The sequence below is a fragment of the Salmo trutta genome, chromosome 40 (genome assembly GCF_901001165.1).
Source record: "Salmo trutta chromosome 40, fSalTru1.1, whole genome shotgun sequence".
Lineage (NCBI taxonomy): Eukaryota > Metazoa > Chordata > Actinopteri > Salmoniformes > Salmonidae > Salmo > Salmo trutta.
The window spans coordinates 2,003,610-2,017,121 of record NC_042996.1 but is presented as its reverse complement, the minus strand read 5'-3'; the positions used below and the strand labels follow the sequence as shown (position 1 = coordinate 2,017,121).

At 45.2% G+C, this 13,512-nt stretch overlaps 1 protein-coding gene across 1 annotated transcript in view; it reads right to left on the bottom strand.

Annotated features, from left to right (window-relative positions):
- LOC115180073 (oxysterol-binding protein-related protein 8) overlaps window positions 1-13,512 on the bottom strand; it is a 42,779-nt gene that overhangs the window by 14,458 nt on the left and 14,809 nt on the right. The window contains exons 2-4 of the mRNA XM_029741971.1: window positions 4,565-4,641; window positions 916-996; window positions 177-278 (exon numbers count right to left, since the gene is read on the bottom strand). Coding sequence (XP_029597831.1) covers window positions 177-278; window positions 916-996; window positions 4,565-4,641 — 260 coding nt within the window. The remainder of the gene's footprint in view (window positions 1-176; window positions 279-915; window positions 997-4,564; window positions 4,642-13,512) is intronic.

The following is a 13,512-nucleotide window of genomic DNA, read 5'->3' as shown; positions in this document are numbered from 1 at the left end:
TATCTATTTCACTTTTGAAAATTCTGGAGAAACTTCAATACATTATAGCAGATTGTTATGGCTTTACAGTTTGTTGCATGTACAGTAATATTCAAGTAATGTACAGTCCTGAAACGTTGTGTACAGTCCAGAAACGTTGTGTACAGTCCAGAAACAAGAAGCAGGGCAAGTCGAACCTTGAGCCAGTCAGCCATGACAATAACAGAGGGGTCTGTGATGGTGCTGAGGAGCTCCTTGGTGGCTCTCTTCTTCTCCTCGCGGTAGTTTTTCTTCTGCACCTGCAGGGGCCACACACAAACATCATGCTACAGTGTTTCCCCTAGCTGTACCTGCAGGGGCCACACAAACATCACGCTACAGTGTTTCCCCTAGCTGTACCTGCAGGGGCCACACACAAACATCACGCTACAGTGTTTCCCCTAGCTGTACCTGCAGGGGCCACACACAAACATCACGCTACAGTGTTTCCCCTAGCTGTACCTGCAGGGGCCACACACAAACATCACGCTACAGTGTTTCCCCTAGCTGTACCTGCAGGGGCCACACAAACATCATGCTACAGTGTTTCCCCTAGCTGTACCTGCAGGGGCCACACAAACATCACGCTACAGTGTTTCCCCTAGCTGTACCTGCAGGGGCCACACAAACATCATGCTACAGTGTTTCCCCTAGCTGTACCTGCAGGGGCCACACACAAACATCATGCTACAGTGTTTCCCCTAGCTGTACCTGCAGGGGCCACACACAAACATCATGCTACAGTGTTTCCCCTAACGTCAAGAGTCCTGTCCAGGGGTTGTACTTCTACATCAAGCTGCCTCACGCTACAGAAACAGGCCCCAAGGGCCGTTCTGACAAGCTACTTACTATAAGATCATCCTTAGGCTGGTCTCTGCTGTAAGTCTCCCTACTTACCTTGAGCGACTCCTTCTTGGTGAGCTTGTTACCGGACAACGAAACATCCTTGTCGGAGCCATTGTAGAGCTTGGACTCTGACTGTGGAGACATGTGGGAGGAAGTGAGCTTATAGTCAGCTGGGAATGGCTCACTAGTTCCCTTCTAACCTGTGAGACAAACAGTTTCCATCTGGTCACACTAGGACAGAAGTCTTACTGTATTACTGGATGTGATGAGCATGTGGGGAGCTGTCTGGCCCAAACTGGGGAGCTGTCTGGCCCAAACTGGGGAGCTGTCTGGCCCAAACTGGGGAACTGGGGAGCTGTCTGGCCCAAACTGGGGAGCTGTCTGGCCCAAACTGGGGAGCTGTCTGGCCCAAACTGGGGAACTGTCTGGCCCAAACTGGGGAGCTGTCTGGCCCAAACTGGGGAGCTGTCTGGCCCAAACTGGGGAGCTGTCTGGCCCAAACTGGGGAACTGGGGAGCTGTCTGGCCCAAACTGGGGAGCTGTCTGGCCCAAACTGGGGTGGGTGGGTGCTACACATTGGCGGTTGGATGAGGTGAGTTACCCCTCTCACTATGTAAAGCACTTTGAGTCCCTGGGAAACCATTATTCCCATCCAATAGACTGCTGTATTACAGTTGGCTGGGCGCCACTCAAACTTTAGCACCAGTCAGATTGATTTACGCAATCATACTAGGTACACACACACTCATCTGGAGTCTGGAGGCACCCTTGGTTTAAGACAACCCCCTGCTTTTTTGTCTTCTGAAGTGAATCTCAATAAAGGAGCCTTGAGAGTATCCTGACACCTGGAAGACAACAGGCCTCTAATACCACCATGATCACAGCCCCAATGGAAGTCCTGCAATAGTAATAGCAGTCTCAGCTGAGGCTACCACGAACAACGCTGTGGGCCTTACCTTATGCCCTGCTCAGCCTGTCAAGCCCTTTGTTTAGTCCTGCGCTAGCTTGGCTAACGCTAACCAAGGAGCTGGATTCTACACAGGCATGACTCTTAGCTGAAGCCAGGGCCTAATAGAGTTCCATTAGCAGAGAGTAGACAGTGAGAGCAGGGTGAGAGCTTCATGAGGCAGGGCCACTTAACGGCTCAGAAAAAACTGGTAGGTAGAGGGGAGGGGAGAGGAGAGCAGAGCAGAGGACTGGAGTAAAGAGGAGAGGACTGGAGTAAAGAGGAGGATACTGGAGTAAAGAGGAGAGGACTAGAGTAAAGAGGAGAGGACTGGAATAAAGAGGAGAGGACTGGAGTAAAGAGGAGAGGACTGGAGTAAAGAGAGGAGAGGACTGGAGTAAAGAGAGGACTGGAGTAAAGAGGAGAGGACTGGAGTGAAGAAGAGGGGACTGGAGTAAAGAGGAGAGGACTGGAGTAAAGAGGAGAGGACTGGAGTAAAGAGGAGAGGACTGGAGTAAAGAGGAGAGGACTGGAATAAAGAGGAGAGGACTGGAGTAAAGAGGAGAGGACTGGAGTAAAGAGGAGAGGACTGGAGTAAAGAGGAGAGGACTGGAGTAAAGAGGAGGAGACTGGAGTAAAGAGGAGGGGACTGGAGTAAAGAGGAGAGGACTGGAGTAAAGAGGAGAGGACTGGAGTAAAGAGGAGAGGACTGGAGTAAAGAGGAGAGGACTGGAGTAAAGAGGAGAGGACTGGAGTAAAGAGGAGAGGACTGGAGTAAAGAGGAGAGGACTGGAATAAAGAGGCGGGGAGAGGACTGGAGTAAAGAGGAGAGAGCAGAGGACTGGAGTAAAGAGGAGAGGACTGGAGTAAAGAGGAGGAGAGGCGACGAGAGGAGAGCAGAAGACTGGAGTAAAGAGGAGAGGACTGGAGTAAAGAGGAGAGGACTGGAGTAAAGAGGAGAGGACTGGAGTAAAGAGGAGAGGACTGGAGTAAAGAGGAGAGCAGAGGACTGGGGTAAAGAAAAGGGGAGAGGACTGGAGTAAAGAAGAGGGGAGAGGACTGGTGTAAAGAGAGGAGAGGACTGGGCTAAAGAGGAGAGGACTGGAGTAAAGAAGAGGGGAGAGGACTGGTGTAAAGAGAGGAGAGGACTGGGCTAAAGAGGAGAGGACTGGAGTAAAGAAGAGGGGAGAGGACTGGTGTAAAGAGAGGAGAGGACTGGGCTAAAGAGGAGAGGACTGGAGTAAAGAGGAGAGGACTGGAGTAAAGAGGAGAGGACTGGAGTAAAGAGGAGAGGACTGGAGTAAAGAGGAGAGGACTATTCTAACACCTACCATCCAAACTGTAAATTCAACAGCAGTGCCTAACATTGAGAAACAGCCTCACTCACTCTCTGTCTGACTGACACTGACTGATTGGTCTGCTGATTTTCTCTTCAGTCTGAACTCAATTGAAAATAAGAACAGGAAATACTTGAGAAAAAGTTTTGTTGAAAATGTTGAGAACTACCTTGATTAGGTACTGTATTAAGAAGGTTCTGAAGACTAAAAATCAACCCAAAGTTTTTAAAAAAGTGATGCAAAGTTTTCAGTGGAGAAAAGTGAAGAACCATCAAAAAATTGTCTCAGTTGATAGCTTTGAAGATCGTGACACAGCAAGTCTTTCAACTAGTCAAACGTCTTTGCATTTTTATCTAGTCTCCCTTGTCAGCGGCATTTGATTAGCCTACGTGGGGTGCTCATAATGTGAATGCTGCATCAAAACCCAAGCACTTCAGCTGGCTAACTCAACATGGTGTCTTGAGGCAGAGACATCTTAACTCTGGAGAGGTCCAGCGCTAGAATCCACAGAGAAGAAGCCACGACAGTAATATACACCTGGTCCTCAGACATCTCCTTCATAACATCCAAAATAAGGAGATATCCTGAACTTAGTCCATCTCATTCCTAGTTTGAGATATGCACAATGTAAACCTTTTTCTGGCTGGTGCATTTGTTTTGTTATTGTCCTGTGTTGTGGTTGTCTATAGGCATGTCTGTATTTATGTATATATTTATGCTGTCACTGTTTTATTATTGGAAAAACAGAACAAATATAGCGCTGTAGCGCGTGGGTCCAGATCCAGCCCACTGCTGTTTCAGCACACTCTCCTCTCTTTCTCTCTCCTATTCAATGGAATCCACCAACCAGGATTTCTAACAAACCTTGGATGTTTGGGAAAGTAACCAGAATTTTGCAACCCTAGGCCTTAGTTCTCATTGGAAGTTGAACAGTGGGTTCTGTTGAGAGAGGCCTAGTTGATGATCGTTTGATGTACATGTGATTAATAATGAATGAAGCTCACAGCCGTGGCGAGGTTGAAGTTGTTGGCTTGTTCTTTTACAGTAACTCCCTTAGTCCTAATGAGACAAGAGAGTATGTCTTACACACTGAAATGGGGTTTTATCAGCACCCTCCCTTCCTACTCTCCTCTCCTCTCCTACTCTCCTCTACTCTCCTACACTCTCCTACACTCTCCCTTCCTACTCTACTCTACTCTCCTACTCTCCTCTCCTACTTGCTCATAAAGAGTTGATGGTAAAGCATGAGGCTTTAATGGTTGGGAACTTTGGCCAAAGAAATAAAGTCGATTTCAAAAGTTTCTGCCTCAGAGTGAGTGGATGGGTATGTTTTCTGTCCTTGTACGTCCTGTAAAGAGAGAAAGGACAGGAGAGCTGTGAGAGGAGAGGAAGTCTGGGGTGTATTTTTGGACCGTACCTTGCTCTTGGATATGGATATGGAGTGAGAGGAGTCCTCTTTCGGAGGCAGGGAATCTTCTTTCCCCCGGTCGAAACCTGAAAAGAGAGAAACCAATCAGCCCAAACGTCCTCCATGTGTCCCTGAGGCACTGAAATGGTGTAGGGTGAAGTTGCCCCTAGACGCTGATCTTGGGTCAGTTGTGCATTTTCCCCACTTGGTTAAGGTTCGGATTTGGGAAGGGGAATCTGATCCTAGATCTGTACCTAGGGGAAACTTTACTCCAGAGCCACCTAACACCGTCCGTCAGCAAGGTCAGACTAAATGGAGAGTACTATCCAGCAAGCCAACCACAGCTGAGCTCCCTCTTTAAAACCCCAGTGGCTGTAGTGAGAGAACAGCAGCAGTCCCCTGTGTACAGGCCCTGCTCTTCACCAGAAGGCTCCAGTCCCTCTGAATATTTCATGGCCAGTGCCTCCATCGTCACAGCCCATTTTGTAATGAGCGCAGAGTCAGGAAGGACAGACACAGAGGCACACAGTTATAGATTGATAATATCATTTGGATTAGTGATGTGGGGGAAAAAAAAGTATAGTTACATATCACAATAATATTTTTGGATGATATATCAACATTTGCCTCTGTGTAGCGCTACTGTAGGAAGAGTGTTTTTCATCCTATAGCTGGTTCTCCATCTTCTTTTGAAATAGTGAGCCAACATGGTCTCAGCACTTTCATTTCCCTGACCAATCGAAACTCACTTTCTCATGGTCCCTCTTGTCTCTGCAGCAGACATGAGGTGAGCAATATGTTTGGAATATCAAATTGATGTAAAATCACACTACATGTACACTACCGGTCAAAAGTTTTAGAACACCTACTCATTCAGGGGTTTTTCTTTAATTTTTACTATTTTCTACATTCTAGAATAATAGTGAAGACATCAAAAATATGAAATAACACACATGGAATCATGTAGTAACCAAAAATGGGTTAAACAAATCAAAATATATTTAATAATAATAAAGAAATACACAAGAATGGAGCTATATACAGGGAGTACCAGATCACTGTGGAGCTATATACAGGGAGTACCAGTACCAGATCACTGTGGAGCTATATACAGGGAGTACCAGTACCAGATCAATGTGGAGCTATATACAGGGAGTACCAGTACCAGATCAATGTGGAGCTATATACAGGGAGTACCAGTACCAGATCAATGTGGAGCTATATACAAGGAGTACCAGTACCAGATCAATGTGGAGCTATATACAGGGAGTACCAGTACCAGATCACTGTGGAGCTATATACAGGGAGTACCAGTACCAGATCAATGTGGAGCTATATACAGGGAGTACCAGTACCAGATCAATGTGGAGCTATATACAGGGAGTACCAGTACCAGATCAATGTGGAGCTATATACAGGGAGTACCAGTACCAGATCAATGTGGAGCTATATACAGGGAGTACCAGTACCAGATCAATGTGGAGCTATATACAGGGAGTACCAGTACCAGATCAATGTGGAGCTATATACAGGGAGTACCAGTACCAGATCAATGTGGAGCTATATACAGGGAGTACCAGTATCAGATCACTGTGGAGCTATATACAGGGAGTACCAGTACCAGATCAATGTGGAGCTATATACAGGGAGTACCAGTACCAGATCAATGTGGAGCTATATACAGGGAGTACCAGTACCAGATCAATGTGGAGCTATATACAGGGAGTACCAGTACCAGATCAATGTGGAGCTATATACAGGAAGTACCAGTACCAGATCAATATGGAGCTATATACAGGGAGTACCAGTACCAGATCAATATGGAGCTATATACAGGGAGTACCAGATCAATGTGGAGCTATATACAGGGAGTACCAGTACCAGATCTATGTGGAGATATATACAGGGAGTACCAGTACCAGATCAATATGGAGCTATATACAGGGAGCACCAGTACCAGATCAATATGGAGCTATATACAGGGAGTACCAGTATCAGATCAATGTGGAGCTATATACAGGGAGTACCAGTACCAGATCAATGTGGAGCTATATACAGGGAGTACAGTACCAGATCAATGTGGAGCTATATACAGGGAGGACCAGTACCAGATCTATGTGGAGCTATATACAGGGAGGACCAGTACCAGATCAATGTGGAGCTATATACAGGGAGGACCAGTACCAGATCTATGTGGAGCTATATACAGGGAGGACCAGTACCAGATCAATGTAGAGCTATATACAGGGAGTACCAGTACCAGATCAATGTGAAGCTATATACAGGAAGCACCAGATCAATGTGGTGATATACAGGGAGTAGCAGTACCAGATCAATGTGAAGCTATATACAGGGAGTACCAGTACCAGATCAATGTGGAGCTATATATAGGGAGTACCAGATCAACGTGGAGCTATATATAGGGAGTACCAGATCAATGTGAAGCTATATACAGGGAGTACCAGATCAATGTGGAGCTATATACAGGGAGTACCAGTACCAGATCAATGTGGAGCTATATACAGGGAGTACCAGCTCAATGTGGAGCTATATACAGGGAGTACCAGTACCAGATCTATGTGGAGCTATATACAGGGAGTACCAGTACCAGATCAATGTGGAGCTATATACAGGGAGTACCAGTACCAGATCAATGTAGAGCTATATACAGGGAGTACCAGTACCAGATCAATGTAGAGCTATATACAGGGAGGACCAGTACCAGATCTATGTGGAGCTATATACAGGGAGTACCAGTACCAGATCAATGTGGAGCGATATACAGGGAGTACCAGTACCAGATCAATGTGGAGCTATATACAGGGAGTACCAGATCAATGTGGAGCTATATACAGCGAGTACCAGATCAATGTGGAGCTATATACAGGGAGTACCAGTACCAGATCACTGTGGAGCTATTTACAGGGAGTACCAGTACCAGATCAATGTGGAGCTATATACAGGGAGTACCAGTACCAGATCAATGTGTAGCTATATACAGGGAGTACCAGTACCAGATCAATGTGGAGCTATATACAGGTAGTACCAGTACCAGATCAATGTGGAGCTATATACAGGGAGTACCAGGACCAGATCAATGAGGAGCTATATACAGGAAGTACCAGTACCAGATCAATGTGGAGCTATATACAGGAAGTACCAGATCAATGTGGAGCTATATACAGGGAGTACCAGTACCAGATCAATGTGAAGCTATATACAGGGAGTACCAGTACCAGATCAATGTGAAGCTATATACAGGGAGTACCAGTACCAGATCAATATGGAGCTATATACAGGGAGTACCAGATCAATGTGGAGCTATATACAGGGAGTACCAGTACCAGATCTATGTGGAGATATATACAGGGAGTACCAGTACCAGATCAATATGGAGCTATATACAGGGAGCACCAGTACCAGATCAATATGGAGCTATATACAGGGAGTACCAGTATCAGATCAATGTGGAGCTATATACAGGGAGTACCAGTACCAGATCAATGTGGAGCTATATACAGGGAGTACAGTACCAGATCAATGTGGAGCTATATACAGGGAGTACCAGTACCAGATCAATGTGGAGCTATATACAGGGAGGACCAGTACCAGATCTATGTGGAGCTATATACAGGGAGGACCAGTACCAGATCAATGTAGAGCTATATACAGGGAGTACCAGTACCAGATCAATGTGAAGCTATATACAGGAAGTACCAGATCAATGTGGTGATATACAGGGAGTAGCAGTACCAGATCAATGTGAAGCTATATACAGGGAGTACCAGTACCAGATCAATGTGGAGCTATATATAGGGAGTACCAGATCAACGTGGAGCTATATATAGGGAGTACCAGATCAATGTGAAGCTATATACAGGGAGTACCAGATCAATGTGGAGCTATATACAGGGAGTACCAGCTCAATGTGGAGCTATATACAGGGAGTACCTGTACCAGATCAATGTGGAGATATATACAGGGAGTACCAGTACCAGATCAATGTAGAGCTATATACAGGGAGTACCAGTACCAGATCAATGTGGAGCAATATACAGGGAGTACCAGCTCAATGTGGAGCTATATACAGGGAGTACCAGTACCAGATCTATGTGGAGCTATATACAGGGAGTACCAGTACCAGATCAATGTGGAGCTATATACAGGGAGTACCAGTACCAGATCAATGTAGAGCTATATACAGGGAGTACCAGTACCAGATCAATGTAGAGCTATATACAGGGAGGACCAGTACCAGATCAATGTGGAGCTATATACAGGGAGTACCAGTACCAGATCAATGTGGAGCGATATACAGGGAGTACCAGTACCAGATCAATGTGGAGCTATATACAGGGAGTACCAGATCAATGTGGAGCTATATACAGCGAGTACCAGATCAATGTGGAGCTATATACAGGGAGTACCAGTACCAGATCACTGTGGAGCTATTTACAGGGAGTACCAGTACCAGATCAATGTGGAGCTATATACAGGGAGTACCAGTACCAGATCAATGTGGAGCTATATACAGGGAGTACCAGTACCAGATCAATGTGGAGCTATATACAGGTAGTACCAGTACCAGATCAATGTGGAGCTATATACAGGGAGTACCAGGACCAGATCAATGAGGAGCTATATACAGGAAGTACCAGTACCAGATCAATGTGGAGCTATATACAGGAAGTACCAGATCAATGTGGAGCTATATACAGGGAGTACCAGTACCAGATCAATGTGAAGCTATATACAGGGAGTACCAGTACCAGATCAATGTGAAGCTATATACAGGGAGTACCAGTACCAGATCAATATGGAGCTATATACAGGGAGTACCAGATCAATGTGGAGCTATATACAGGGAGTACCAGTACCAGATCTATGTGGAGATATATACAGGGAGTACCAGTACCAGATCAATATGGAGCTATATACAGGGAGCACCAGTACCAGATCAATATGGAGCTATATACAGGGAGTACCAGTATCAGATCAATGTGGAGCTATATACAGTGAGTACCAGTACCAGATCAATGTGGAGCTATATACAGGGAGTACAGTACCAGATCAATGTGGAGCTATATACAGGGAGTACCAGTACCAGATCAATGTGGAGCTATATACAGGGAGGACCAGTACCAGATCTATGTGGAGCTATATACAGGGAGGACCAGTACCAGATCAATGTAGAGCTATATACAGGGAGTACCAGTACCAGATCAATGTGAAGCTATATACAGGAAGTACCAGATCAATGTGGTGATATACAGGGAGTAGCAGTACCAGATCAATGTGAAGCTATATACAGGGAGTACCAGTACCAGATCAATGTGGAGCTATATATAGGGAGTACCAGATCAACGTGGAGCTATATATAGGGAGTACCAGATCAATGTGAAGCTATATACAGGGAGTACCAGATCAATGTGGAGCTATATACAGGAAGTACCAGATCAATGTGGAGCTATATACAGGGAGTACGAGATCAATGTGGAGCTATATACAGGGAGTAGCAGTACCAGATCAATGTGAAGCTATATACAGGGACTACCAGATCAATGTGGAGCTATATACAGGGAGTACCAGATCAATGTGGAGCTATATACAGGGAGTACCAGTACCAGATCAATGTGAAGCTATATACAGGGAGTACCAGATCAATGTGGAGCTATATACAGGGAGTACCAGTACCAGATCAATGTGGAGCTATATACAGGGAGTACCAGATCAATGTGGAGCTATATACAGGGAGTACCAGTACCAGATCAATATGGAGCTATATACAGGGAGTACCAGTACCAGATCAATGTGGAGCTATATACAGGGAGTACCAGATCAATGTGGAGCTATATACAGGGAGTACCAGATCACTGTGGAGCTATATACAGGGAGTACCAGTACCATATCAATATGGAGCTATATACAGGGAGTACCAGTACCAGATCACTGTGGAGCTATATACAGGGAGTACCAGATCAATGTGGAGCTATATACAGGGAGTACCAGTATCAGATCAATGTGGAGCTATATACAGGGAGTACCAGTACCAGATCACTGTGGAGCTATATACAGGGAGTACCAGTACCAGATCAATGTGGAGCTATATACAGGGAGTACCAGTACCAGATCAATGTAGAGCTATATACAGGGAGTACCAGTACCAGATCAATGTAGAGCTATATACAGGGAGGACCAGTACCAGATCTATGTGGAGCTATATACAGGGAGTACCAGTACCAGATCAATGTGGAGCGGTATACAGGGAGTACCAGTACCAGATCAATGTGGAGCTATATACAGGGAGTACCAGATCAATGTGGAGCTATATACAGCGAGTACCAGATCAATGTGGAGCTATATACAGGGAGTACCAGTACCAGATCACTGTGGAGCTATTTACAGGGAGTACCAGTACCAGATCAATGTGGAGCTATATACAGGGAGTACCAGTACCAGATCAATGTGGAGCTATATACAGGGAGTACCAGTACCAGATCAATGTGGAGCTATATACAGGTAGTACCAGTACCAGATCAATGTGGAGCTATATACAGGGAGTACCAGTACCAGATCAATGAGGAGCTATATACAGGAAGTACCAGTACCAGATCAATGTGGAGCTATATACAGGAAGTACCAGATCAATGTGGAGCTATATACAGGGAGTACCAGTACCAGATCAATGTGAAGCTATATACAGGGAGTACCAGTACCAGATCAATGTGAAGCTATATACAGGAAGTACCAGATCAATGTGGTGATATACAGGGAGTAGCAGTACCAGATCAATGTGAAGCTATATACAGGGAGTACCAGTACCAGATCAATGTGGAGCTATATATAGGGAGTACCAGATCAACGTGGAGCTATATATAGGGAGTACCAGATCAATGTGAAGCTATATACAGGGAGTACCAGATCAATGTGGAGCTATATACAGGGAGTACCAGTACCAGATCAATGTGGAGCTATATACAGGGAGTACCAGTACCAGATCAATGTGGAGCTATATACAGGGAGTACCAGTACCAGATCACTGTGGAGCTATATACAGGGAGTACCAGTACCAGATCCCTGTGGAGCTATATACAGGGAGTACCAGTACCAGATCAATGTGAAGCTATATACAGGGAGTACCAGTACCAGATCAATGTGAAGCTATAAACAGGAAGTACAAGATCAATGTGGAGCTATATACAGGAAGTACCAGATCAATGTGGAGCTATATACAGGGAGTACGAGATCAATGTGGAGCTATATACAGGGAGTAGCAGTACCAGATCAATGTGAAGCTATATACAGGGACTACCAGATCAATGTGGAGCTATATACAGGGAGTACCAGATCGATGTGGAGCTATATACAGGGAGTACCAGTACCAGATCAATGTGGAGCTATATACAGGGAGTACCAGATCAATGTGGAGCTATATACAGGGAGTACCAGATCACTGTGGAGCTATATACAGGGAGTACCAGTACCAGATCAATATGGAGCTATATACAGGGAGTACCAGTACCAGATCACTGTGGAGCTATATACAGGGAGTACCAGATCAATGTGGAGCTATATACAGGGAGTACCAGTATCAGATCAATGTGGAGCTATATACAGGGAGTACCAGTACCAGATCACTGTGGAGCTATATACAGGGAGTACCAGTACCAGATCAATGTGCAGATGTAGGAGATATTTGGTGGAGTGATAACATTGTATCGTGAAGTCAGTTCTCAGCCCTAGTTTGGTTTTATGAGTCATAAAGTCAGGTTAAGTCCCAAATCACACCCTATTCCCTACACACTATATATAGGGTACCAGATTTTAGGATGCAGATGGTACACACAGCAACATGACGCCCACAGGAGACAGGCTTCACCAAGTCCACAAGTTACATTGGCATTTGGAAAGTTACTGCATTTTCAGAGATGACATGGGATTTCTCTCTCAGGGGCTAAACACCTGGCCCTGATAATAGAACCAAATAGCCCACTAAATCTAATCCAGGTTCCTTATGTCTAAACGATCCCACTAAGATGAAAGTAGGGGAAGTTCAAGTGTGTTCACCACGTGTGTGAGTTCAATCACCTGCACGTTGCACAGCAAGGGAGCTTGTGAATAATTCATTAGGACTGCGTCCCAAATTCTCTTTAGGGCCCATATGACTCTGGTAAAATGTAGTGCACTATATAGGGAGTAGGGATGCATCCTAGATCTCAGCAGTCTGAAAAGCACATCAGTATGACAGCTGTCTTAAAGTGTTGTTTCTGATTCACAACATCTGATAGAAAATGAGCTGTGATTGACACAGCCCACTGGTGCCAATCTCTCTCTCTCTCTCTCTCTCTCTCTCTCTCACTCTCACACACAGAGAGAGAAATAGGACCTTGTCTGTGCTAAAGCAGATTGCCAGAACACTAACAGGAGGAACGTTCTCAATCTGCTGTACTCACTGCAGCCATTAAGAGACGACTATGAGAGACATCCAAGGTTAAGCTGCTCAAACAACCAGCCTGGATCCAAACAGTGCATAGATCAACATCTGATCTGAGATCTGACATTTACATCTTCTGTCGAACTAGACAGGTCCTCTTCAGGGATTTATCGCTAAATGCCTTTCGGTTGACAAACTTCAAACTAAGGGGATTATTATTAAGTAGTCAATCCGTTACTCTGTGAAAAGGTCCATTAGTGAGGAATTCTAAAGCTTTTAAAGATGGACTGCTGCGGTGTAGATAATCATTCATAGCATACTGTAGTCCCGGGCTGGAAAGCAGCAGGGTATCACAGCTACCGCTCAATGCTATATATTACATTTTACGAGGAGAGATTTACTGCTCGTTCTGAGCTTTCCACCGCTGTATTACAAGGATAAATCAGTGTGGTAGCAAGCTTCAAATCATTCGTCTGACTCCAGCACGAAGCAGCTCTCCTGCTATAAAACAAACAGAGACAGG